The 27,500-nt window shown below is 38.9% G+C and overlaps 1 protein-coding gene across 1 annotated transcript in view; it reads right to left on the reverse strand.

The window, feature by feature from the left end:
- Positions 1-27,500, reverse strand: part of LUZP1 (leucine zipper protein 1) — a 309,455-nt gene that overhangs the window by 12,804 nt on the left and 269,151 nt on the right. Inside the window, exon 4 of the mRNA XM_053707205.1 lies at positions 11,761-11,926. Within this exon, the coding sequence (XP_053563180.1) occupies positions 11,765-11,926 (162 nt within the window). The 3' untranslated portion in view covers positions 11,761-11,764. The remainder of the gene's footprint in view (positions 1-11,760; positions 11,927-27,500) is intronic.

Here is a 27,500-nt window from a genome sequence, read left to right on the forward strand (position 1 = left end):
TATCTCCGGCGTCCCCCATCTGTTGCAGATCTCCACGAACACCTCGGGGTGGAGAGACCATTCCCCTGGATGAAACTATTGTCTGCTTAGAAAATCCGCTTCCCAGTTGTCCACATCTTGAATGTGCATTGCTGAGAGCGAACAATTGAGGATCTCTGCCCATTCCAGAATCCCAGATTACTTCCTTCATGGATAGGTAGCTTCTCGTTCCCCCCTGATGTTTTATGTAGGCCACCGAGGTAATGTTGTCCGACTGGAATCTGATGAATTGGGACAACCCCAGGGGGGGCCAAGCCCTCAGAGCATTGAATATCACTCAAAGTTCCAGAATATTTATCGGTAGACTCTATTCCTCTCGAGTCCACCTTCCCTGTGCCTTTCTGGCACCCCACACAGCTCCCCATCCTGATAGACTTGCATCCGTGGTCACAATCTCCCAGGATGGATTTAAGAATGATGTCCCCTGGGACAGCTGTCCCGGCCGAAATTTATCAAGAGAAGGATTCCCTCGTTCGGTTGTCCAGAGATATCTGTTGGGATAGATCTGAGTGATCACCGTTCCATTGTCTCAACATGAACAACTGAAGAGGTCTGAGATGGAACCTGGCGTATGGAATTACATCTATGCTGGATACCATGAGCCCAATCACCTCCATACACCTGGCCACAGATATCCTTGAGGAGGTCTGAAGGGCAAGACAGCTGGACACAATTTTGCAATGTCTGATCTGTCAAGAATACCTTCATGGATAAGGAATCTATTATAGTACCCAGGAATTCCACCTTGTTGCTTGGGACCAGGGAACTCTTCCCTTAGTTTATCTTCTATCCGTGAGATCAAAGGAGAAGGAGAAGAGCCCTCGAGTGATCCTCCGCAAGACTGCAGGACGGAGCTTGGACCAGGATATCATCCAGATAAGGGGCCCCTGCAATACCTCTGGCTCTCGCTACCGAGAGCAGTGCTCCCTGAACCTTCATAAAGACTCTTGGGGCAGTTGCCAGACCGAACGGTAGGGCCACAAACTGGAAGTGTTGGTCCAGAAATGAGAATCGTAGGAACCTGAAGTGATCCTTGTGGATTGGCATATGAAGGTAAGCCTCCTTCAAATCTATTGTCGACATGAATTGTCCCTCTTGAACAAGGGGCAGAATCGACCTGATCGTCTCCATTTTGAACGATGGGACTGACAGAAACTTGTTTAGAAAGGAAAGGATGCCCAGGCGCCTACCCTAAGGGGCTAGGTAGTGGTGTATAAAAATAGCAACTTTATTACATGTAGATAAAAAAGGTAGATAGGACAGTGATTAGTTTAAACTTCATGGATCCATGATAAATTTAAAAGGTTAAAACAGATAAACAATCAATAAAAACAATGGTAAATGCAAAAACAATAGTCAGATAATGAACATAGTTTGAGTATCTAACAGTCCCAAATGTATCCGAAATGTCCAAAAATCCAAATTATGAATAAAAGTAAGTCCAGATATACAAAAATTATAAAAATATATAAAAAATGGAAAATCAAAAGTGTCTGAAGTCAATCCAAAGTGGTGTCTACAATCCTGTGATGTGTGTGAGAAACCAAAAAAATCTTCAATAAAAACTCCAATGAAAAATATCCAATGAAAAATATAAAATATTAAAGCCTAAAAAATGGTGTGAAAAAAATATGTGTGTTCCAAATTCAGTGTGTTCAGTACATATGATCCAAAAACATATTCAAATCCCAATATGAGGTGATGTGTTCAAAGGAATGGTGGTGGTGTGACAAAGTCAAAATATAGCAATATGCTGCAAAGTCCCAAACTATTGTAAAAGTTTAAAAATCAAAACAAGATGAAACAAGTGACAGTAAACGATCCACCTGTGGGGAAAAGCAGAAACAAAATATAGTGCAGTATGTCCTAAAGAATGGCAAATAATGCAATAAGGCTTACCAGTGCTGGTCTACGCGTTTCGGCCTGTACTAGGCCTTTCTCAAGACTGGTTTATGTTTATTAGTGGTGGCCTTATATAGGGTGTTTGACCGGAAGTAGTAGATTGCATTCACTTCCGTTTTTATTGATGATAAAGAATATAATTACATCAACATTACCCATCCAATTACCCCTGTGATGTATCATCTACCGAAAATACACAAGTCGTTGCAAAAGCCCCCCGGAAGACCAATTATTTCCGGCATTGGATCACTAAGCAGTAACCTATCGGAGTATGTCGATCTAAATCTGCAGAGATATGTTCGACAATTACCATCTTATCCCAAAGATTCGACTCAGGTTCTAAATTTATTGGAAGACATAACGTGGGAAGAAGGCTACATCTTAGCCACCTGTGATGTCACCGCATTATATACATGTATCCCACATCAAGAAGGGCTAGAAGGTGTTGAATACTTTCTAAAGAAGGATCAAGAAGTTCCAGAAGAACATAGGAATTTTATTCTGGAGAGTATTCAATACATACTCAATCACAACTACTTCTGTGATGACGGACACTACTACCAACAAATCTGTGGGACAGCTATGGGGACCAGGTTCGCGCCGAGCTATGCCAATCTCTATATGGGTAAGCGGGAACATACTTTTTGGGAGTCTTGCCCAGCCAGCGCGGACCTGGTCCTCTATAGACGCTATATTGATGATATACTCATCATATGGAAGGGGACACAAGAAGATTTAGACTTCACCTTTGAAGTTATGAATAACAATCTAAACAATCTGCATTTTACATATGTTAGCAGTACCACTGAAACAATTTTCCTTAATCTGAAAATCGAAGTGAAAAATGGAAAACTGGAGACCTCAACTCATTTCAAAAGGGTAGATAGCAACAATTATATCCATATGACAAGTTGCCATCATCAAAATTGGAAAAACAACATCCCAAAAGGACAATTACTAAGAATGAGGAAAAACTGCTCAACTACGGAAAAATGGGATGAACAGGCAATAATAATTAAATCAAAATTTTTAGAGAGAGGGTATGACGAAAACAATCTAGATCACAAAATCCAAGAAGTTGGGAAGATTGAAAGAACTAGACTTACGAAATACAAGAAACCCATACAGATGACAGATGAAAAAGTCCTCAATATCCCAATGATAACAGAATATAGTGACAACAAAGATATCATTGAAAAGATATTCAGAAAACATTGGGGTATACTAAAGGATGATGACATAATAGGTGAACAACTGCCTACACAACCTAGGTTTATTTATAGGAAAACCAGGAATCTAAAAAACAAAATAGCCCCAAGTATCCCAAAGAAAAAAACCTCTGGAATAAAAAATGTTTTCGGAAAAGAAATTAAAGGGTTTTTTCCATGTACATCATGCAAAGCCTGTAAGCATGGCACTAAAGCAACATCATTCAGTTGCAAAAATACTAAGGTAACACATAAAATTCAAGATCTAATCAGATGTCAAGATAGAGGTATTATTTACATGCTTCAATGTTCATGTGGCCTACAATATGTAGGCCAGACCTCTAGAATTCTAAAGGACAGGATACGAGAACACCTGTTGCTTATTGAAAAATTAAACACAGACACAGCCCTATACAAACATTTTTCCGAAAAACACAGAGGTAACACCAAAGAGCTCACTTTTCTAGGGATACAGAAGATCAAGAAAGATTGGCGTGGAGGCAATTACGAAAAGAAACTCCTCACAGCAGAATCAAGGTGGATCTTCAACCTGGATTGCCGGTATCCAAGAGGCCTTAACAATAAAGAAGACCTATCGCATCTCTTCAATATAGTTTGACCACACTAATTGTCATCCAAAATCTGAATATAAATAATATTTCCCGCACATTTTTATAAGGTTTGATCATCTAAAGGTATATATTCTATTATCTATGATATAGGATCCGCTCTCCATTACTCTCTTTGATCATCTAGGATAAAGCATCCGCTCTCCATTACTCTCTTTGATCATCTAGGATAAAGCATTCTACTCCCACTACTACCCCTTAAGATTAAGCCTCTACGAATTTCCTTAAATAGAACACTATAAGCTGTCAGAGTATACAACTCACTAGCTACAAAATTTGATTCAAGTTTGACTTCAGTAACTAAGTCTGATTATAGTAGCAACATTACAGTTGAAAATACCAAATTACACTCTCTTTGTGTAAGACTTTATAAGCATTGATAACATAAACCTTTCATAATCAGTATAGGCCTAACCAGCCACGGTCTGGATGGATAATATACATTCCATTAGCCTGAATATCAGTGCCCCCTCGATGCTTTCAATTATTGATCTCAATTACATAGGCTCAATCAGCCATTATCTAAAGTGAGAATATACATTTGGTTAGTACACAATTTGTGAGCTTGAATATTAGTGCCCCCCATTGCCTAAAACTGAATTTTCATAAAAATTATTTTTTCAAAATGAAATTTTTCTAACTTCTAAAATTTTTTTTGAATATTGTTTGAATATATTTAATAACAGAATCCTTTCTCACATCTCATAAAAAACTCCTACATTTTCAAACATATAGGTTCTCAATTAGTAAGTTATCTTATAGATTAGGTCCATCTGTGACCTTAGATTAACTCACATTGAATTGATATACTTTTTCAAAACCCCTTCCCCTCGAATATGCTTTCTTACTTTGGAATAAGTATTAGAAACAACAACAAAAGCAGCCAAAGGCGTTATAATAGAATTTTCATTTTACACAATTAGATTTTCTTAGCATTTTCTCTATTAAACTGTCAGTTTGTGGATTATGCCTCTTCCACTCCTAACTCAATCTAGGACCCACCTATTAGGAAGACAAACACCAGAAGTTGTCATAATAGAATCTTCATTTTACACATAATGAGTTTTTATTAATTTAATCTCCATTTTATTAGAATGTCAGTATTTTTAAAAAACCCTATCCCCACTTCTAATAAGATTCATAACCAAGCTAAAAAATCCCTCTATTATCTTGTGCACCAAGTTAAAGAAGGAACAATTATCCGCATCAGATCAACAGATGCAGACGATATTTAAACTCATTTAAACTTATTCTTTTTGTCCAATAACAAAGAGAAAAGAAAAAGACAAAGAAGGTTTTATAACACATTATTTCACTTTAATACAATTGATTTAGACACAGCTAAAAACCGAGGAATTATAACAACATTGAATCGCATATTCAATAAGAAGTATGACACTATTGAATTTCGAAAATCCGGTATCTTTTTACCAAGAATTTCCGTTTACATAAACCATTTCTCTCATCTCCAATCAAAAGTTAAAGAAACCCCACACCTCTAATGTGGCCAATCACGTAAATCTGTACTACGACCAATTACGTAGCCTCTATATACACTAAAAGACATAGACACACCTACCTTAGAGCCAATCAGAAGCGCCTACTCTAAAGTCGTGACGTCACGACCAATCGGGTTTGTCTAATTACGGACCAACGTATAATACTCTCATAGTCTAAATTTGTACACAAGGGATCTATTTCTATAACCACAAGAACGAGATAAAAATCCCTTACAAAAGTTAGAACACATACACCTCCATCCAAATATAAACAATCATTACTTCTAGATCGCAACCAATACCAGGACCGGAAGTGACGTCACGAGGCTAACGTAGCCCACTAACGAAATATACACCATATACTTTACCATTAAATAAACCATTCCTAAACAGTGTATTCCCCAAATTATCCACAATCGCAAACTATTTATAACTACAAAATGAAGTTTAAGTCTAAACTAGTTTGTTGTTTGAAAAATAAAAACGGAAGTGAATGCAATCTACTACTTCCGGTCAAACACCCTATATAAGGCCACCACTAATAAACATAAACCAGTCTTGAGAAAGGCCTAGTACAGGCCGAAACGCGTAGACCAGCACTGGTAAGCCTTATTGCATTATTTGCCATTCTTTAGGACATACTGCACTATATTTTGTTTCTGCTTTTCCCCACAGGTGGATCGTTTACTGTCACTTGTTTCAACTTGTTTTGATTTTTAAACTTTTACAATAGTTTGGGACTTTGCAGCATATTGCTATATTTTGACTTTGTCACACCACCACCATTCCTTTGAACACATCACCTCATATTGGGATTTGAATATGTTTTTGGATCATATGTACTGAACACACTGAATTTGGAACACACATATTTTTTTCACACCATTTTTTAGGCTTTAATATTTTATATTTTTCATTGGATATTTTTCATTGGAGTTTTTATTGAAGATTTTTTTGGTTTCTCACACACATCACAGGATTGTAGACACCACTTTGGATTGACTTCAGACACTTTTGATTTTCCATTTTTTATATATTTTTATAATTTTTGTATATCTGGACTTACTTTTATTCATTATTTGGATTTTTGGACATTTCGGATACATTTGGGACTGTTAGATACTCAAACTATGTTCATTATCTGACTATTGTTTTTGCATTTACCATTGTTTTTATTGATTGTTTATCTGTTTTAACCTTTTAAATTTATCATGGATCCATGAAGTTTAAACTAATCACTGTCCTATCTACCTTTTTTATCTACATGTAATAAAGTTGCTATTTTTATACACCACTACCTAGCCCCTTAGGGTAGGCGCCTGGGCATCCTTTCCTTTGTATTACACTTTTGGGTCACTGCTAGGAGTTACCCGCCCCCAGGCATATAGGTTCCTAACAGGCGCTGAGGCCATTCAAATTAGAAACTTGTTTAGACACTTTAGGTCCAGAATTGGGCGAAACGTGCCCTCCATTTTTGGGACCACGAAAAGGTTTGAATAATACCCCAGACCTCTATCTGCTAGAGGGACTGGGACGATTACTCCGAGAGAGGAGAGATCCCTCACACATCCTAGGAAGGCGTTTCTCTTCTCTGGACTTGATGATAGGTTTGACAGGAGGAATCTGCCTGAGGGCGGATGAGTCTTAAACCCTATCCTGTAACCCTGGGCAACAACCTCCAGAACCCAAGGGCTCCGCAAAAAGAGAAAGTCTGCACCCTACACGATCCAGAGACGGATCGGGGGCCACCCCTTCATGCCAATTTTGTCTCGGCGGGCTTCTGACTCTGCTTGGTTTTGTTCCAAGAGTAAACTGGCTTCCAAGATCCCCTGGACTGCTCTGTCTTTGCGACAGGCTGCTGGTGATGAGACTTGTCCGGACGAAAGGGCCGAAAAGTAGACCCATTAGGCTTATTCTTCTTATCCTGCGGCAAGAAAGCACCCTTGCCACCCGTGACCGTGGATATGATAAAAGTCCAGGCCTGGATCAAAAAGAACCTTCCCTTTAAACGGGAGGGAAAGTAATATAGACTTGGAAGTCATGTCAGCAGACCGCGACTTTAACCACAGAGCCCTATGGGTTAAGACAGAAAAACCTGATGTCTTGGCATTCAGGCAAATAATCTGCATATTTGCATCACAGATGAACGAATGAGCTACCCTTAAGGCCTTAATTTGTTCCTGAATCTCCTCAAGGGGAGTCTCCACCTCGACCATAGCTGACAGAGCGTCACACCAATAGGTAGCTGCACCAGCCACTGCAGCGACCGCCGCTGCCGGTTGAAAAACGAACCCCTTGAGTTGGAACATCTTTCTCAACATGGACTCTAATTTGTTATCCATGGGCTTGGGATAGTCGTTCTCTTAGCAAGCGTGGAGATAGTACCATCCACTTTAGGAATGGACCCCCACAGCTCAAGCTGTGAGTCCGGAACGGGGAACAGCTTTTTAAAAGTAGAAGGGGAAAAGGACGAACCAAGTTTCTCCCCTTCATTCTTAATAATAATATTAGCCATTTTAATGGGGACCGGGAAAGTCTGAGGCACCACCCTGTCCTCCTAAACCCTATCTAGCTTAGGGATCGAAGGTTCCTCCGGCAGTTTCGGTTCAGGAACCTCCAGGATAGCAAGCACCTCTTTCAGCAGAAAGCGCAAATGCACCATCTTAAATTTAAAATCTGGCTCCGCCACAGACAAAGGGCCTAGAAGTTGTCGATTTAGACCCAGAAAGAACGTCCTCCGAAGAGTCTGAGTTGTCCTTATCCGCTGATAATCTGTCAGAGACATCCAGCGGAGTAGATGACCCCTGGGACAGATAGCTATGTTTCACCTTTCGCTTAGCATGGCTAGGTAGGGCATTAAAGGCCGCAGAAACCGCAGTTTGTAACTGAACAGCGAAATCTGGCAGGCCAAAGGGCCCCTCCCACGGGAGGATTAGTAATGCACTGGGGAGCTGCATGTGCAATCAGAGATGAGTATAGGGAACGCACCTTGCGGGACGGAGAACCCTCAGAGGTTGACGGCTCAGTTATACTAAATATCTTGTTCTTTTTAGATATTGTAATTTTATCAAAGCACGTGGAACAGAGTTGAGCAGGCGGATCAACCGGAACCTCCTCACAATAGACACAGAGATTAGGTTTAATTAAAGAGGGAGTACCCTGTAACATATCAGAGTCCTCCATAGCTTGCGCCTTTATTGCGGACTAGATAGAAATTAAATGGCACCTTTATATCCCAATGGCCGGGGCACTCACCACCTCCTATGACCCAGACCACAGAGAAACAGCTTTGTCTCCTATAACTGCCGGTCAAGAAGAGGAAGTTAAAGAGGCCACACCCGGTCACATGGAGTGCCATGCAGGACCGCCCCTGCACTAAAGAGAAAAACACGCCAAAAAGGACCACGTTGATCTCTCGCTAGGAAACTGACTGTTCACACACTGAAAGAGCCTCATCTCCCACATGAAGCAGCATTAAAACATAATAAATAATATTATGCACAGATCCCCCCCCCCCGTTCAATAACCCTCTTTCCGAGGGTATTACTCTTGATTCTATACAGATAAAAGGAGACACACTGTGACCCTGTCTTCTTACTTTATCATATGTGTAGAAATAAAACGATCTTACCAGAACCTATGCCGTGGAATAGGAACACGGCCTTTCAAGTGTGACAAGGTTGTAGCATCGCTCCTGACATGGACTTGAGAGCAGAAAAGCAGGCAGCAAAACTTGTCAACGTTGATTGCTTATGGAGCTGTTAATCTGAGTCAGGATGGTTTCGCAGAAAGACTCTCCCTGCATCTCCTGACTCTAACATTCATCCATGCTCTCACTGAGAGGCTATGTCAAAATATATATGGATTTTGTGCTAGTGAGTATAGGCTCCTTTCACTATTAGAAGCTTCCTCTATACTTCTCAGGGGAAATTGTAATTAGAGTGGTTTATAGGAAAGGGCGCTCTAAATAGAGCTAATACCTTAAGGAGATTTTTTAAAATATGAAAAATATGTAAATATAAAATATATATATATATAAAAAAATCATCCTATCATATCAAATCAGCCTATCATATAACTGTGGGTTTTAAAATAGCTTTTTCGAAAATTGCTTTGTTGAAATTTGTCAAATATTGCTGTATTGAAATGTTTTAAATATTGATACTATTGATACTGATACGCAAGAAATCAATATTGGATCAATTTAAGATTATTTAGATTACAAGGTTAGCCAACCTATCATTCATCTGTACATAAGAATCTTAAAATCATATGTTTCAACAAAACTTTTGTTTTTACTAAAAAAAATTTTTATTCTGTACAAAATCTTATCTGGTGTCATAGAATAGATTTCTATTTAAATTTGTTATATATATTTTTTATATTTTAAAAAATCTCCATAAGGTATTAGCTCTATTTAGAGCGCCCTTTCCTATAAACCACTCTTCTCACTGAGAGGCTGACATGACTACTTAAAACTCCAGTCCCATTTCGAAGAGTACTACCCTGCATAGGAGACTACTCCGAATCTTCAGACACTTCTCTGCCAACCTCCTGTGACGAAAGGCAAAGAATGACTGGGGGAGGTATTTAAGCATTTGACTGGGGTGTCTTTGCCTCCTCCTGGTTTCCAGGTTCTTAATTCCCACAAATAATGAATGAAGCAGTGGACTCTCTTCCCATTAAGATGAAAATGTTAATTTTTGGTCATTACTAGCTCAGTGATTCTTCATATGTTTGATCTTTATAGGATTTAGCTCAAGTCATTAAAAATTACTCATATAAGTACCAATCAACAGAACACATTCAACTTATTACATGAAATATTAATTAAAGGGACATTAAACTGCGGTGAACTACAAAAGAATAGTAACTACTCAACATATTATTGCATTTAATCCTGTTTCTTCGGCTCTTTATAAATCAGTTCTCCTGTTTTATTAGTTTAAGGTGCCAGATACTGAAACTCCACCTCTTTGTACTGGTGGCGGCCATCTTGGAGTTCAGGTATTCTCTCTGTATAATGTACTTCAGGTAAGTGTGCATGATACATTGTGTGAGCTTTTCATTTACACAGTTACACAAAATATATTTAAAAAAGCATTCAACAATAATATAGAGCAATGCAGCCACAGCAAAAATTGTAAAGCTCCTGCTTTGTATTATGCACCTTAACCTGAAGCACATTATACAGCTGTAAAAAAACAGCTTCTGTCACAGTCTGTGAGAACACCTGAGCTCCAAGATGGCAGCCTCCAGTATAAAGAGGCAGAGCTTCACTGGCACCTTTAAGCTATTAAAAAAGGAGAGGGAATTTGAAAAGAGCAGCAGAAAAAGAAATGCAATAACATAGTAAGTAATAACAATTCTAGGGTAGTTGTGCCTAGCAGTTTAAAAAGGGACAGTAAAGTAAAGATTAAAGTTTCATGATTTGGATAGAGCTTGTAATTTTAAACGACTTTGCAATTTACTTCTGTTATCAAATATGCTTTGTTCTCTTGGTATCTTATTGAAGAGTGTTTTGCAGCGTATAACAAAGCTACAAATAATGTTACAAAACACTGCTGCCATAGAGTACTAAAGACATGTGCACCCTCCTAAGCTCTTATGAGGCTACCTAGTTTTACTCTTTAATAAAAGATACCAAGAAAACTAAGCAAATTTGTAAACAGAAGTAAATTGGAAAGTTGTTTCAAATTGCATGCTCTATCCGAATCATGAAAGTTTAATTTTGACTTTACTGTCCCTATAATGTCCCTTTAACATAAGCAATATTACAGCTTGTTTTACCTGTGCATTTTAGTGTTTTGTTTATCTGAGCCCTAGTCCAAATATTTGTGCCAGAACAATACCAGAACAGATTAACCTATTTAAGGTGTGCAGCTACTAACTTGAAAAGAGACAGATAAAGACTTAAAGGGACATGAAACCCAAATTTTTTCTTTCATGATTCAGATAGAGAATACAATTTTAAACAACTTTCCAATTTACTTCTATTATTTAATTTGCTTCTTTCTCTTGTTATCATTTGCTGAAAGGTTTATCTAGGCAAGCTCATGAGCAGCAGAGAACCTATGTTCTAGCTGTTGATTGGTGGCTGCATATATATATATATATATATATATATATATATATATATATATATTGTGATTGGCTCACCCATGAGTTCAGTTAGAAACCATTAGTGAATTGCTGCTCCTTCAACAAATGATACCAAGAGAATGAAACAAATTAGAGAATAGAAGTAAATTAGAAAGTTGTTTAAAATTGTATTCTATATCTGAATCATGAAAGAAAAAATTGGGGTTTCATGTCCCTTTAAGGTTGTAGGTTGGTACAAAAAGTTGTAAGTCTATAATGTACATTTGATAAGGCAAAGTTGTATTTTGAAGAGAAAAAAACCAACAACTTTATTTAAATAAAATGTTAAAATTTAACAGGCTAGCCCTTGTTCCATTTATAACAAAGAACCCGATTCCTCACCAGATCAGTGCTGTAACTGCCGTATCCTCTCCTCCACCATGCCTTTCTGATGACGTTCTTGCTTGAGTTCCAGCCTGGAAGACGGTTTCCTTCCCCCATAGTCACTTTTAGATTTTTCAGAGCTATACTGCTTCCGTCTATAGCTAAGAAAATCATCCGGATCCTCCTAAGGAGATAGACAAACATTAATTTGTGCACATATACAGTGTCTAGGGTCTGAATAAAATGTTTACTATAAATACAAATATCCGATTGACACAAATAACACATTATTGTCCTTTGCTTTCCTTATATATTGCATAGAAAGAGTCCTTTACATACAACCAGAGATCATTCTTTTATCCCTGGTGGTGATCTCAAGTCTGATATCATGATGATATCACACGCAGTAAGAAGCAAGCAAACTTCCTTACTATCTCTGTTGCAGATGGGAGGGTCCTATTCCAGAGCCAATATCTCAGCTCCTGTACAAAACCGGACATAGAAAACCTAATTTGAAAGAGTGTGCTGTAGAAACTGTAAAATTGCAAAATATGACAATCAACTAAAATAAATCATTGTGAATTATTTCTCCTTTTTCAATTGAGTGTCAGTTCATCTCTTAGAGGACAATTGCAATGACAAATACCTTACAGCATTTGCCCTATTTTGGGAGTTTTGGCGACTTTAAAGAGGTAATCCTCTCACCATAGGGATTATAATTAAAATGTTCTTATAGATTGAATACGGAGTTAACTGCAATCAAGTGAAATATGCTGTAATGAATTTTACTATTGCTCCTGTATGTCTCTTGAGTGTTCACAGTGACTATACATGAAGCAAATCTTAATAATATGTTGCAGCATTATCTATTTTTAAAAGTAAAATAATGGCCAAAAGGCCTCATATGATTTCCTGCTATGACAGCTATCATTTGTCCTTGGTTCTCACTTTCAGAATGAAGATGCAGATAATAGTTACTCCTTGCCATTTTGAAGCGGTAGATAAACTTGGTGGGAGGTTACCTGATTAGTTAGGATAACTGGGTTACTCAGGTAAGATATTGACCATCTCTAGACCTTATTCATGAAGTTAAACCCACATTTTTTCTCTTTCATGATTCAGATAGAATATACATTTTTAAACAACTTTCCAATTTAGTTCCGTTATCAATTTTGCTTCATTCTCATGGTATCTTTTATTGAAGCAGTAGCTATGCACTGCTATAAGCGAGCTGAACACATTTATAAGTTAATGAAAATGGGCATATAAGTTCAGCAGCTAGCGCCAAGCTCCTGAGCATATCTAGATATGCTCGTCAACAAAGGATACAAAGAGAATGAAGCAAATTAGATAATGGAAGTAACTTGGAAAGTTGTTTAAAATTATATGTTCTATCTGAATAATGAAAGATTTTTTGGGGGTTTTATGACCCTTTAAGTTTAAGACCCTGGATATTCAGAGGGCACACAATGAGTTATTTATTTTGATGTTTAATCCTGGTTTCCTTTATAACAAGTCCCACAGAGGTACCAATGATTTAAATAAAAGTTGCTGTTTAGAAAAATTGTTACACCAAAGATTTCTAATCATTCTTGATTCCAGTAATAGATGATAAAGCCGATACTAACTTTTAAAGCAGAAGAGAGCAAATTATTTTTTTTCAACCCCCCTATAAGAACAGGTAATAAATATACAGATTCAGAATATAACTATATTTGTGCAGAACAAGTCCTATATACTGTGTGTGATAACCAGAATCTGTAGATGCTTTACAGACTTGAAAAAGCATCTGCATCAGATAATCAATATTTTTTTCATAGAGCCTGTCAGTTTCCTGCTATCAGATGTAAAACATCTGTTTGTTGAAATTGCATATTGAGTAAAGTAGAACAAGCACAGAAAACCAAATGACTAACTGCAGAAGAATAGTCTGCTTGTTTGGCTGCTACAGTAATGACACACTTGTAATGCTATAAGTTGCTTTGTGCACTACAACACTGGGGACAGAGTATGCTTAGGTCACAGCCAAGTTTTACTCATGCACAGGAGGAGCAGGGAACCTGCAGAAACCTAGTTTTCAACATGGCAGTGCCATTTACATTAGGGAGGCTACAGAAAAAAAAAAAAAGCTTCAGCTTCCATACATAAACAACTAATGACGTGTGTCAAACTAAATCTGCATATAATTGTCATATTAATCTTTCCATATATTATTTCTTTACAGTTTTATGCCCCTTTAAGTGAAATGATAAAATACCTGTCACCGTAGTAGAACATCTAGAAAAACCATATTGATGTAGAGGCAGAGTTTGCCTTCATACATTCTTATTAGAACAGAACTGCCACTATCTTATGTTTCCTGTTACATTTTCAGTACAACTGAAAGAATGAAAGGAAATAGAGGAAACAAATAAGCTAGTGGGAAATTCCACTTTATTGTACAAGCACCACTACATATGCCTCAGTGATCTGCCTACTACATGACTGAGATTTACTACAACTAGTTCTTCAAATATATTAAATCATTTGCTGGAAGGTTAACCTGTTGAGACACCTCATTGTAACTAGAGATTCTGCTATCTCATTGGACAATTTGCTGGTTCCTGGCAAATAAACTGTGGTAATATCTGACAGATGTATTTCAGTCCAGTGTAGTAAACGTTTGGCTTCCCACATCAGCACCAAACTTTAAGTCCCACCTTGATACCTGATGTAAAAATTGTCCTAGAGAAGCTTCACTGCTGTATTCTGCAGAAGATATCAAAAATGTAAAATGTTGTAATCACAGTGCTCTTGTACGCAATATTAGCTTTTAATCAGGCTTATAGTATTTAGCTTTAATAGGTTTGCATTAGTTTAAGGTATAAAAGGAGAAGCCTTTTATTAGGATCCAACACACATTTAAATTGTATGCTTGACTTAAGGTGTTATTTTGCAGCTTGACTTAAGGTGTTATTTTGCAGCTTGACTTAAGGTGTAATTGTGTTATTTTCCAGCTTGACTTAAGGTGTAATTGTTTTATTGTGCAGCTTGACTTAAGGTGTTATTGTTTTATTGTGCAGCTTGACTTAAGGTTTTATTTTGCAGCTTTACTTAAAGGGATACTTAACCCAATTTTTTTATTTTGCGATTCAGATAGAGCATGAAATTTTAAGCAACTTTCTAATTTAATCCTATTATCAAATATTCTTTATTCTCTTGGTATCTTTATTTGAAATGCAAGAATCTAAGTTTAGATGCCGGCCCATTTTTGGTGAACAACCTGGGTTGTCCTTGCTGATTGGTGGAAAACAATCATCCACCAATCAAAAAGTGCTGTCTAGAGTTCTTAACCCAAAAAAGCTTAGATGGCTTTTTGTTTCAAATAAAGATAGCAACAGAACGAAGAAAAATTGATAATAGGAGTAAATTAGAAAGTTGCTTAAAATTGCATGCTCTATCGGAATCACAAAAGAAAAAAAAATGGGTTCAGTGTCCCTTTAAGGTGTTATTTTGCAGCTTGACTTAAGGTGTTACTGTGTTATTTTGCAGCTTGACATAAGGTGTTATTTTGCAGCTTGACATAAGGTGTTATTTTGCAGCTTGACATAAGGTGTTATTGTGTTATTTTGTAGCCTTCAAAGCAGAAGAAAAAGCAAACAGGAGATGAACTGCACCTTGTAATAAAAAGTTTCAGATTAAAATTTTGATACATTTTCCCTCCCCATAGGGTCTTTAAGGGCCACTATAGTGTTAAAAAAAAAAAATGCGCTAATCTATTAGAGCATGTACTTTTAAGACTATCAACCGTACACTACTGTGTGTTTAACCCCTGCAAATGGGTTAAACACACAGTAAAAATATTACTTAGGACCTGCAGAGCACTGCTGGTCCCAAGTGGGAAATACTTCTAATCCAATCAGCAGTGCTAGTCTCATGACTCAGATGTGAACTAGTACTGTTGAGTCCCAAGCAGTATGGTCAATAGTCTTAAAATGTCATGATCTAACCCAGTGTTTCCCAATCGCGGTCCTCAAGTACCCCCAACAGTCCTGGTTTTCATTATAGCTGAACTAGAGCACAGGTGAAATAATCAGCTGAGAGCAGGTTGGTTACTGATCAGCTGATTACTTCACCTGTGCACTGGTTCAGCTATAATGAAAACTAGGCCTGTTGGGGGTACTTGAGGACCGCAGTTGGGAAACACTGATATAACAGATAAGAACATGTAACTTTTCGACTATAATGGCCCTTTAAATTTGCATGCATTATATAGAGAAAATATTTTTTGAGAATTGTATTTTTTATAATAGTGCAGCACATATAATTGTGTCAATTTATCAGAAAGTACCACCTGCTTTTCCAGATTTCCTCCATACAGCCTACAATACTAATAAAGCAAAAGGTACTGGGAAAGCAAGTGTGGACAAAAAACAAAAATGTGATTTGTTTTATACCACACAAAATATAATCCTCTATATCAGTGCTTCTTAAACATTGGGTTCCCTAAAAAATGTTGAGGGTCCCACAAGATTTGATAATGTACTGTGAATGTGCGTTAGTATTTGTGTACAAGTGTGTGTGTATAAGATTGTATTTATTATACGAATGTGTGTCTGTCTAAGAGAGAGTAGCTTTTTCCCCGTATTTTACTTAATGTGAGGTTGGCACACTAATTATGTACTTTTTTTTAACTGTGTGGGCATTTCTCATCACAACACGCGGGAGAGAAGGCTACATGGAAAGTACATAGACAAAGAGTCTAACTGTTCGTGTTTATCAACGGCTACGAAAGTTGGATTTACTTATTTTCACTCAAAATCTCCTCACATATGTGGTATATTTATGTATATAAAAAAATATATATTTATGTGTCTGATAGGGGAAATGTTTTGGACAGCTTCATTATAAAATCAGGGATGCCAAAAAGTTCTAATAGAAAAAGGGGTCCCAAGTGAAAACATTTAAAGAAGCTTGGTTCTATATCAGATGTGACACATTAGGTATAGCCAACATTTCACTTAAAATATGCTTTTAAGAGTAAGGTTGAGCATGGTGCATATTTACACTCACTGTGTATGGTGATGGTAGGATCAGAATTTGGGGTAAATAACATAAAAGCATGGATCCATCCTGCCTTGTATCTGTTTCAATAACAAACCGTTTTGTAGATAATTGGCTCCGAATATTTAGCCCTTTCCAAACCCACTCCGTTTTTTGTTTTTATCTTTGTCCAATCCGGGCTGACAACCCATGTTGGAATATGGCGACGGTTATTCATGATGCGCATGCGCAAGATAGCGCAACGTAACTGATTAAGTTACTATCTTCTTGTCTGTATGCAGTAGACCCGTTCTATCGATCGCGGATCAGAAGAGTTTGCTGGACTTTAAAGGTAAGTTGCTTGTGTGCGCTTATAATTAACAAGCAATTGATAAAAAACTGGGGAATACTAGTTGTTAATACAAATGTATATATACATTAGTAACGATCTTATATTTCACTGTTATGTTATGCATTTGTTATGTACTAAATTTTATTACAGAGAATCTCCCTATAATTAACAAGCAATTGATAAAAAATTGGGGAATACTACTTAATACATTTTTATGTATACAGAATTAACGAACTTATATTTCATACTTATGTTATGCATAGTTTAATTAATTTAACTATTACAAAGAAACCGTAGTAATACATTTTGGACTACTAACATGATAACGTAGTGAAACATAATTAACCGTAAAAAGACTGGACAACCTATCTAATCGATACACTTTCTAATGCGCATTTGAAAATACTTTGTGGGTAATGTCGGCGTCAGTGCCGCAATCTCGCATACGCATATGAAGTGATCCGATTGCGCAGGATGACAAAATCAGAATATAATGATATTCAAAAACTCACCATCAGATTGGAAATTGCTTGATACCGTGTACGGCCCATATTTGAGGGCTGGATGAAGTGATGTCATGTATAGAAAATAAAATTATATTTTCTAACGATATGCAGCTTAGAAAATAAGGTACATTTGATTGTATTGATGTATGTTAGATAAAATATGTGTTCCATTTTGAAGAAAAAATTCAAAATTTAGTAATCCTTTAAGGCAGTTCTGAAGGCAAAAGGGAGTCCAACACGGTACTAGCAAGGTGTACCTAATAAAGTGGCGGGTGAGTGTATAACAAATAAGAATTAAATACAAAAACATAAATTATGCTTACCTGATAATTTTCTTTTCTTCTGACGGAAAAAGTCCACAGCTGCATTCATTACTTTTGGGAATTCAGAACATGGCCACCAGGAGGCAAAGACACCCCAGCCAAAGGCTTAAATACCTCCCCCACTTCCCCCATCCCCCAGTCATTCTGCCAAGGGAACAAGGGGGTGCCAGAAGAACAAAAAATTACTGCCGCCTCATAGATAAAACGTGGGCGGGAAGCTGCGAACTCTTCCCATCAGAATAAAAGAAAATTATCAGGTAAGCATCATTTATGTTTTTCTTCTTAAACGGGAAGAGTCCACAGCTGCATTCATTACATTTGGGAAAACAATACCCAAACTATAGAGGACACTGAATGCAAACAAAGGGCGGGAACAAAAATACGGCCCCATCGAAAGGCACCACAGCCTGAAATTACCCAATGCCCTACAAAAAAAAAAACTATAAACGATAAGGGAAAAAAAACGGGAAGCCCAGGTAACTGCTCATTAGTTACACAACCTGCAAAGCCGTGCTAGGGACCACTCAGAATCCGCTGAGCACAAAAGCCTCTGAGGAGCCAGCCCTGCGGCTCTCGACTCCTGCGAAACATACCCCCGACTTAAAAGGACAAGGACCTCTATCTACCCCCGAGAGGGAGAACAGAGGACCCAATAAAAGATCCATTGTTGGATAGTCCTTTGGAAGAAAGAGAACTCAAATTCAAAACATAGAGCAAACCCAAAGTGGCCACAAGACCACTGCCCAGGGAGGCAAACTCCCTAGAAGATCAAAGACCCGAAAGATAAGGCCATACTCAGGGGAAAACGTCACTAGGATCACCAGAGGGCCACACTCAGATCCCTGACACAGCACTATACAACATATGATACAACGTGAGTTCCCCATTGTATCATAGACAGAAGAACTGCCCTAGGAGCTAGAAAGGAGTTTTCTGAGACCACAGAGTCACCTCTAAACAAGAACTCACAATTACCAATTTCCAGGCAGCAAGGCTGACCCTAAGCCATTGTGGGACCTCATCCCACCGAAAAATCTTGGCAATAGCTCCCGTCCAGAAAAAAATCCGGACTCCAAGGAGCGTCCCATCCCAGAAGCAGATGCCACCAGTAGAGCGATGGGTATCGAGAGCCCCCCACCGAAGGGGAGAACAGACTCAAGAAAAGTTCATGGTCAACACTGCACAGAGCAGACCGTTCCCTAAGGTAACGGTCCCAGCCCAAAGGGTGGTAAATACGAAGGCAAAGAGTATCAAAAACTCTGTCCAGACCTCTGGGAGAGAAAGGAAGGGTCTATGAGGATAAGGAAACCCCGGTTAGAGCTCTGACCGCTACTTAAAACTGGCATGCTACCAAGAGTCATGACAGGAACTTCATGCTCGGGTCCCAGACACCTACACTGCTGTCTTCTTTAAAGAAGGAACACTCCCAAAGGGAAAATATTACTCTGACCCACAGTGCCCTAGTACCAGAATCCTGCCGCAAGATTCTGAGTACGCAAGGAAGGAAAAAACGCTCTGAGGCGAGAAACCCAAGGACCCACAGGCCTTCACGGATACTGAGGTACCTCCAATCAAAGGAGAGCAAACTCAAGAACCCCATCTCCCACCATAGGTAAAGAGAAAAGGAAGTAGAGAAAATGGTAAACCCTACCATAGAGGCGAGACCCATCGGCCATTATCACCAATAATGTTGTACAACAACTGAAAGTCTACAAGGAAGCCCCAGAAGACAAGTAGGGACCCGTCAGAGAGACCTCAACTTAAACCTCCGGTAGATATTATTTTCCCATGAGAGTCAAAAACCCCACACCCTTCAAAAGGACACGCGGGAGATCCAAACCCTAAGGTTAAACTGAACTGCCCATGCCCGAATCCAGGCAAGAGACATGGTCCTAAGCCAGAGTCCTCGAGAAACTGGACTGATCGAAAGATCTAACCTCCTGAGGAACCCATAAGCTGCCTCCTATGAGTAGGAGAGCACCCAAGACAGAGCCTGAAAAAACTTGTGACAGGTCTAAGAAAATAGCAATTGGTACCATTGGATCGTAAGAATCCTTTGTAGACAGGCTTGACTACCTGATCTACATGCTGGTGTAGATAAATGGAACCCATTTTCTTGACCCCAAAAGGCGAAGGTCTATATATGACCCCGGACCTCTCTGCAAGCCCAAAAGGCTAGATCTGCTATAAGGTAAAAAAGATAGCACCCGAGAGTCTAAAGACCACGGTATTACAAGGGGCAGTTCTTAGATTGAGGAGACATATATCCAGAGATCCTTACAGGATCAGTGTCCCGGAAATCCCTGAAACAGAAACAACAATGGGAGCCTCGCAGCTTCAGGCAGCAAGACAGGGTGATTCACCCCTCTGCGCTCCAAGTACTAGAGCAAGCGAGAAGCTGAAAAAAGGAAAAAGGACATGCCCGCACTACCAGACCCAGATGACCCAACCCAAGACGGGAAGAAAAGGAGTCTCCGCCACCGCAAAAAGTAATGCGACTAGGCTACAAGAGTTGACATCCGGAAGATACCGAAAGTGAAAAACGCAAATCGCCCAACACGCTGTATACCAGGCCTCTGGAGGTCATCCAGATCTCCAAACTCTAAAGGAATGGAAAAAGGGACCTCTAGAAATCACTAGGAGCACACAACCTTCTTTCCATAAGAGTTGGGTCTACACACTAGGCAGCATACTTCGCGGTAGGATCCGAGCCCGGAGCCCACATCAATGGCCAAAGTGACATCCAGAATCCGACAGGATAATCAGCACCACGAGGGTGACATGAATCCAAGGACAGCAGCTAGCGCCCGACTAGTACCTGTCTGGTACAAGAACACTCCAGAACTGTCCAAGGACTAAGAAAATTTGACCCGAAGGTTCAATAATATGAACTAGAAACATAACGATGTTCTTAACCAAAAGTGTGCAACTTCCGAGGAAGTGCCCACGCGACCACAAAATCGCAAGTAACAGTTCCAGAGAATGAACGTTCCCAAAACGGAAATTACATCAGACATTAGCTTATTAAAACAAAACAAACACTTCCTAACCGGATCAAAATAAAAGTAAGGCAGCACCTGTGGGTGAACGACCAAGGAGAATGGGCTGCTAACAGGACCAGCCGATCAGAGGCCCCCTTTCTCCCAAGCTCACAACTGGAACTAATACATAAAAGAAAGAAAGAAAAAACAGAGACGTTAAGGAGATTGGTTTCATCCCCAAACGTCTAACCCAGCTTGCCATCCGGCACAGAATCCCTTGGCCCACTAAGACTGTAATCCTCCAGCACTGCCAAAACATGCGTTAATAGGACACAAAGACGTGCCAGCATATAACGGAATGCAAAATTATCCCTCGCCGGATCGAGGGAAGACCCCGTCCCCGAGGTTGGGGCCCCTGAAGCCTCAGAGGCCATCGCTTCCCCAGAAGGCCAAACTGAATCAGGCGATCTCACGCCCGACGGGCCCTGGTTGACAGAACACGGACAGTACCTTAAAAATATTTCACTTGGGAGATATAAATGCGCCAGCGCCATAGATATGGCCATGCGGAACCATGCCGTAAACTCTGGAGGAAACAAGCCGCTTTCCGGAGAAGGGGTAACGGCCATAGGGACACCTGCTTGTGTAGCAAAGGAATGTTCTGGGGAACGCACCTCACCGGACATGGAATCCTCAGGGCAGATGGCTCAACGCACTCTAAGGTCCCTGATTCGGGAGAAGAGAGTACTCTAGAATGGCAATCAGAACATAACTGATGGGCATGGACAACCCAGGCCATTACATATTCTTCGCAAGACATTCTCAGAATCGGAGATATCTGTTTCTAAAAAAAAATATCAGAATCCTCCATTACTTTGGGATTGTAAAAATGGACAAACACTAAACGGCACCCTTTCTTTACACTCCCAATGGCTGGGGCACTCACCACCTCCTGTAAACCAGACAACTAACAAGCAGACTCTCTCCGTCGTTACTCGGTCAGAATACGGAAGTGAAATACAACATAACTGCACCGGGTCACGAGGTGCACCGTGCAAGTCACAAAAAAGGTGCGCAAATCTAAAGAGACTGCACCAACTGATAATAAGGCCGTTATGTTTCGAACAGCCATGAGCCCAAGTATCATTACACATTAGCAGACAGAATAACATAACAAACATGATTAAAGTCCCCCCTGTTCAATAACCCCCCTGAGGAGATATTAACCCTTTATTCCTTAAGATAAAGGAGTCCCACTGGGACATTACATACCCATATTGAAATAAAATGAAACAATCTTACCGGAATCTGCCCCGTGGAACAGGAACACGGCCCTTCAAGTGTGACAGATAGTAGTCTCGCTTCTGACATGGACTTGAGTGACTAAAGGCAGGCAGCGAAACTTGTCAACGCTGATTGCCAAGGAGCTGTTAATATGAGTCGGGATGGTTTCGCAGAAACTCTACCTGCATCTTCGGACTCTAACCTTCATCCATGCTCTCACTGAGAGGCTGACAGGATTACTTAAAACTCCAGTCCCATTATGAAGAGTACTACCCTCCATAAGAGACTATCATCAATCTTCTAACACTTCTCTGCCAACCTCCTGTGACGAAAGGCAAAGAATGACTGGGGGATGAGGGAAGTGGGGGAGGTAGGCCTTTGGCTGGGGTGTCTTTGCCTCCTCCTGGTGGCCAAGTTCTGAATTCCCAAAAGTAATGAATGCAGCTGTGGACACTTCCCGTTTAAGAAGAAAATCTGCAGAAGTGTATTTCAATGCTTCATTATTAGATTTTACTACATATATAAAAACTAACAATCTATGAAAATCTAAAAAAAAAGAAGAGAACAGCTAATACTGCCGTTTATTCTGGTCTGAAGACCAGAAAAGAGAAAAGAAGTTCAGGAGCAGCAAGAGGAGGAATCTTGTAAACATCTAAAATAAAATTGGGGTGACAGACTTTGTATCATTTGCTTTCACTGATGACTACTACGAGGCGAGACATAATTAAAGGGACACTGAACCCAAATGTTTTCTTTTGTGATTCAGATAAAGCATGAAATTTTAAGCAACTTTCTAATTTACTCCTATTATCATTTTTTCTTTATTCTCTTGGTATCTTTATTTGAATTCCAAGAATGTAAGTTTAGATGCCGGTCTATTTTTGGTGAACAACCTGGGTTGTCTTGCTGATTGGTGGATAGATTCATCCACCAATAAAAAAGTGCTGTCCAGAGTCTGACCCAAGAAAAAAGTTTAGATGCCTTCTTTTTCAAATAAAGATAGCAAGAGAACGAAGAAAAATTGATAATAGGAGAAAATTAGAAAGTTGCTTAAAATTGCATGCTCTATAAGAAACAATTTGGGTTCAGTGTCCCTTTAAGTGCTTCTGTTTCTAAAGTGTACGTAGTTAATAGCAGCAAGTCAGCAATTACTTCCTTAAAGATTCAAAACATCTGCATTAGTTCACCTTTCCCAAAACACCAACAATCAGGATAATACACCCTTGTTTTACAATAACAGTGTATTTGTGTCACTTGCAAAAGGAGTAGCAATGAAATATCATAAAGATAAAACTATAAATTTGAATACAATTTCTGAATCACATTTTATATGTAGTAGTCTTGTTATCCTCAATATAAAGCAGAATGGTAAGATATCAGCCACCTCTGGTATAGTGTATCATGTTGTCTAGTGGTTCAGGTAATACACCATATTTTCCCAAAGGGATTCTACTCTTAATTGTGAGGTCCTTCGTCTTAAAAAAAAAACCTCAGCGAAAACTCACTAGTGGAAAGCATTTCTAAACTGTAAACAGATAAGAAAGGAGGAGAGGCAAACTCTTATAAATGAACACACTAATAGCACTCAAGAGTTTAGGGGTTAATCAAACAGCTTTAAAAAGCGGATAATAATAAATAAATTACTTGAAGTATGAGGAATGTGCGATCACAAGAATTAAAACCTAACTTTTATTAAGTCTCATAAAATAGGATGTTTAAGTTAAAAGCACTCTCAGGTACTTTAAGGCAGTAGAATGTATTATAGCACAAGGAATAAGTTGCCAACCACGATTAATGAAATGTACTGTGAGCTGGCTTTAACGGTTTTCCACACCCCGTTCAAGGCAAAACATGTTAGAGACGTTAGGGTACTGGTGAGGAGTCCTAGGAGCGCTTGTGTTTTAGATTGCCTTAGGCTACCTTAAAGGGACAGTCTCCCATAGAATTGTTATTGTTTTAAAAGATAGATAATCCCTTTATTACCAATTCCCCAATTTTGCATAACCAACACCGTTATATTAATACACTTTTTACCTCTGTGATTACCTTGTATCTAGGAACCTTCTTCCAGCCCCCTGATCACATGACTGTAACTGTTTATTATCTATTGTCTTAAATTTAGCATTGTTTTGTGCTAAATCTTAAATAACCCCCTGTGCCTGAACACAGTGTTATCTATATAGCCCACGTGTACTTTCTGTCTCTTTGTGTTGAAAAGAGATTTAAAAAGCCTGTGATAAGAGGCAGCCCTCAAAGGCTTAGAAATTAGCATATGAGCCTACCTATGTTTAGTTTAAACTAAGAATACCAAGAGAAAAAAGCAAATTTGATGATAAAAGTAAATTGGAAAGTTGATTAAAATTAAAAGTCCTATCTGAATAATGAAAGTTTAATTTATACTAGACTGTCCCTTTAATGCAGTTATAGTTTACTTATAGGAATGTGCTGCCTCTATTTACTACCATAATAGAGAGGCTCAGAGCTAATACACAGTTAGATTCCGCTACTCCTATGTGACTTAGCACTCTGCATTCAAACTCTTGCTGTTATATCAAGACTCGGCTACCTCTAAAATTCACTTAACCTCATTTGGGTAATATTTATGTAACGCCTTTACACCAATAGTAAACCGGAGCTCTAACACCAATATGTAACCTCCATTATTGATTCAATATGCATAAGGGATTTTATTTGGAGCTCACAAGTGGTTATTTACATACTATGTATTAGGTTACCATATTGTAAAGTGGATAATCCGAATCAGTTATTTAGCAAATAAGATTAGAGAATATAAGTAGTAGGGTTAGCCTTGAAAAGTCTTGTGTGTATTTCCAGCTCACAGTAATATAAAATACAAGTTTTTTTGAGGACAAATAGGACTTTCAACATCAAAATATGTATATATGAACTATAATTTAATATGAATAAAATCTAAGTGTGAGAAATTAAATTTATGTTTTTCAAGAGAGAGCATACACTTATTTTTTTATTGTGAATTTCATAATCTTGATAGGTTTTACTGCAAACATACATATTTGTATTCTGCAATGTACCACGAGAACAGCACTCTCTACTATGTACAGGTAGTCTGGGATTTTGGGTTGTTACAGGCCCAAATATGGAAATTTGACAAACTGATTTTCTGGGTCTATGTCGCCGTATGGCCGCCAAGGAAAGAAAATTACCCCAAGAATGGCATACCATTTGCAAAAGTAGACAATCCAAGGTATTCCAAAAGGGCCCAGTCTTTTTTTTGTAGCCACTTATTTACAAATTAGTGGTCATGTTTTTTGTGTTTTCACACAAACACTGCACTTTCACTGTTTATATCATCATCATCCTTATATGTCTTACTGCTATAAAGCAAACACTCAATATTTGTGTTCAGCAATATTCCATGAGTACAACTAAACCGCTATGTACAGGTTTTTTTGGGGTCTTGGGAAGTTACAGGGCCAAATATGCACATGTCCGTTTTCATACATATACATCTGACACATTGATCTTCTGGGCCTACGCTGCCTTTGAGACAGTATGGCAGCCTAGGAAAGAACCCCCCACCCCCACAATGGAAAGCCACTTGCAAAAGTAGCTAACCCAGGGTATTCCGAGTTGTTCTGTGTAGCTAATTTATCATGACCTTAGAGTAGCTAGGCTTTACGTAAACAGGGACAGGCCAAGGTCAGGGGTCCAGAAGTCAGAGTAGGCAGTATAACAAGCTAATAAGTCGGTACAGGCAGCTGACAGAGTTATTGGGATAAGCTAGGTCAGGAATATAGAATAACTACTAATAAATCAATAGTTTAATTCTGCATGAAAGACTGTGAAACAGTCTAATACATAGGCCAGGTAGAGATGGGAAGGAAAGGCAATAGTAGCCTCCTAACTCCTTTTTAGTAACAAACCCTGCACTTTTTCTGGGGTGACTTTTTGCAGGCTGTGTCTGTGGGGTGGGGGGCTCCTACAAGGAAAGTGCTTGCAGCAAAGTCACTGATCAAATCTTTAGTGTATATTCTAGGAAAGTGTATGGCTTCCCTGTGCAGCACATATGAATTATAGGCTGCTATCTGTGTTTTATATATGGCTATTTTTGTACCATGCTTTGGTCTTGTGGTGAACCAGATATGGTTGTATGCATTGGATCAGCTAAATCTACTCCCACCATATATTTCCTGTACATTAGTTTTTTGGACTTGTATATCCTTTCCCCTGACAGACACTGGCACTGAACTTTCATCATGCATTGTGGACAGCTTGTACACATCTTTTTTTTTCTCAGTGTGTCAAAGAGCGAACCCTTCATCATGGTGTAAAGCTGATGTTGTGCTTCTATGTTTTTTGCCGTATGTCAGTTTCTGGGGGAAACCTGTGCAATGTGCCATAGGATAGGGTTTCAAAATAAAATAAAATTGTTAAATCTATGCTGGCAAAGTAGTTGTCCAGTCTGGATAGTAGCATTTGTTCAGAGAGGGTAGGAGGATTTCACATACAATCTTGCCATTTGTCCCAATAGGATCTGGGCAACCAGGCGGCTATGTTTCCCTTCATAAATGCAAAATGCCCAGGTATAATCTGTAGTGCATTTGCACAATTTATAAAATTTGATTCCACAGCATGAACGCTTAAATTGCTTAAAAAGTAATCTTCCCTTAATTTTTATGAGGGATTCATGTACACTGATGTTCTGGTCAGGAGTGTAATTTTCTGAAAAGTTTTAAGATAGGTGTGTGATCAGGAGCCATATCTTGTACAGCTGATCATGCAAGGGGTAATTTCTAGGGGGGGCACTGGGCATTATTATTAAAATGCAGAAACTGCAGCAGCTGTTCACATCTATCACTCTTCATAATTCCTGGGAAAAAAGGGGTAGCCAGGATAGGGTCCTGGTTCCAGTAGGAAGGTATGCCGCTTTTTTTCACTGTACCCATTACCAAGGTCAGTGCCCAAAACAATTTAATTGCTATTAGACAAGAGGGGTGCCAGGCGTGTGTGTGTGTTTTTTAAACATGGTGACAATTAGGATTCGCAGACAGGTACTGGCTGGCATATAAATGTATTTGAGTAGCTATGTTTTCAAACATGTTGTCAGTGAGAAACCGTTTAAAATAATGTAATGGCCCAATAACCGAAATGCTGGTTGTGTTGCCAGAAGGTGCAATAAATGGGGGTATTTCAGGGGCAGTTAAGTTTAGGGGTAACCAATTTTCATCTGAAATTGTTGGTCGCCTCCTTTTTAGATGTTGGTAGGCTGGGAGCACCATCAATAGAAGTCTCACTTAGGGGCTCTATA

Source organism: Bombina bombina, chromosome 3 (genome assembly GCF_027579735.1).
Source record: "Bombina bombina isolate aBomBom1 chromosome 3, aBomBom1.pri, whole genome shotgun sequence".
In the NCBI taxonomy this organism is placed as follows: Eukaryota; Metazoa; Chordata; class Amphibia; order Anura; family Bombinatoridae; genus Bombina; species Bombina bombina.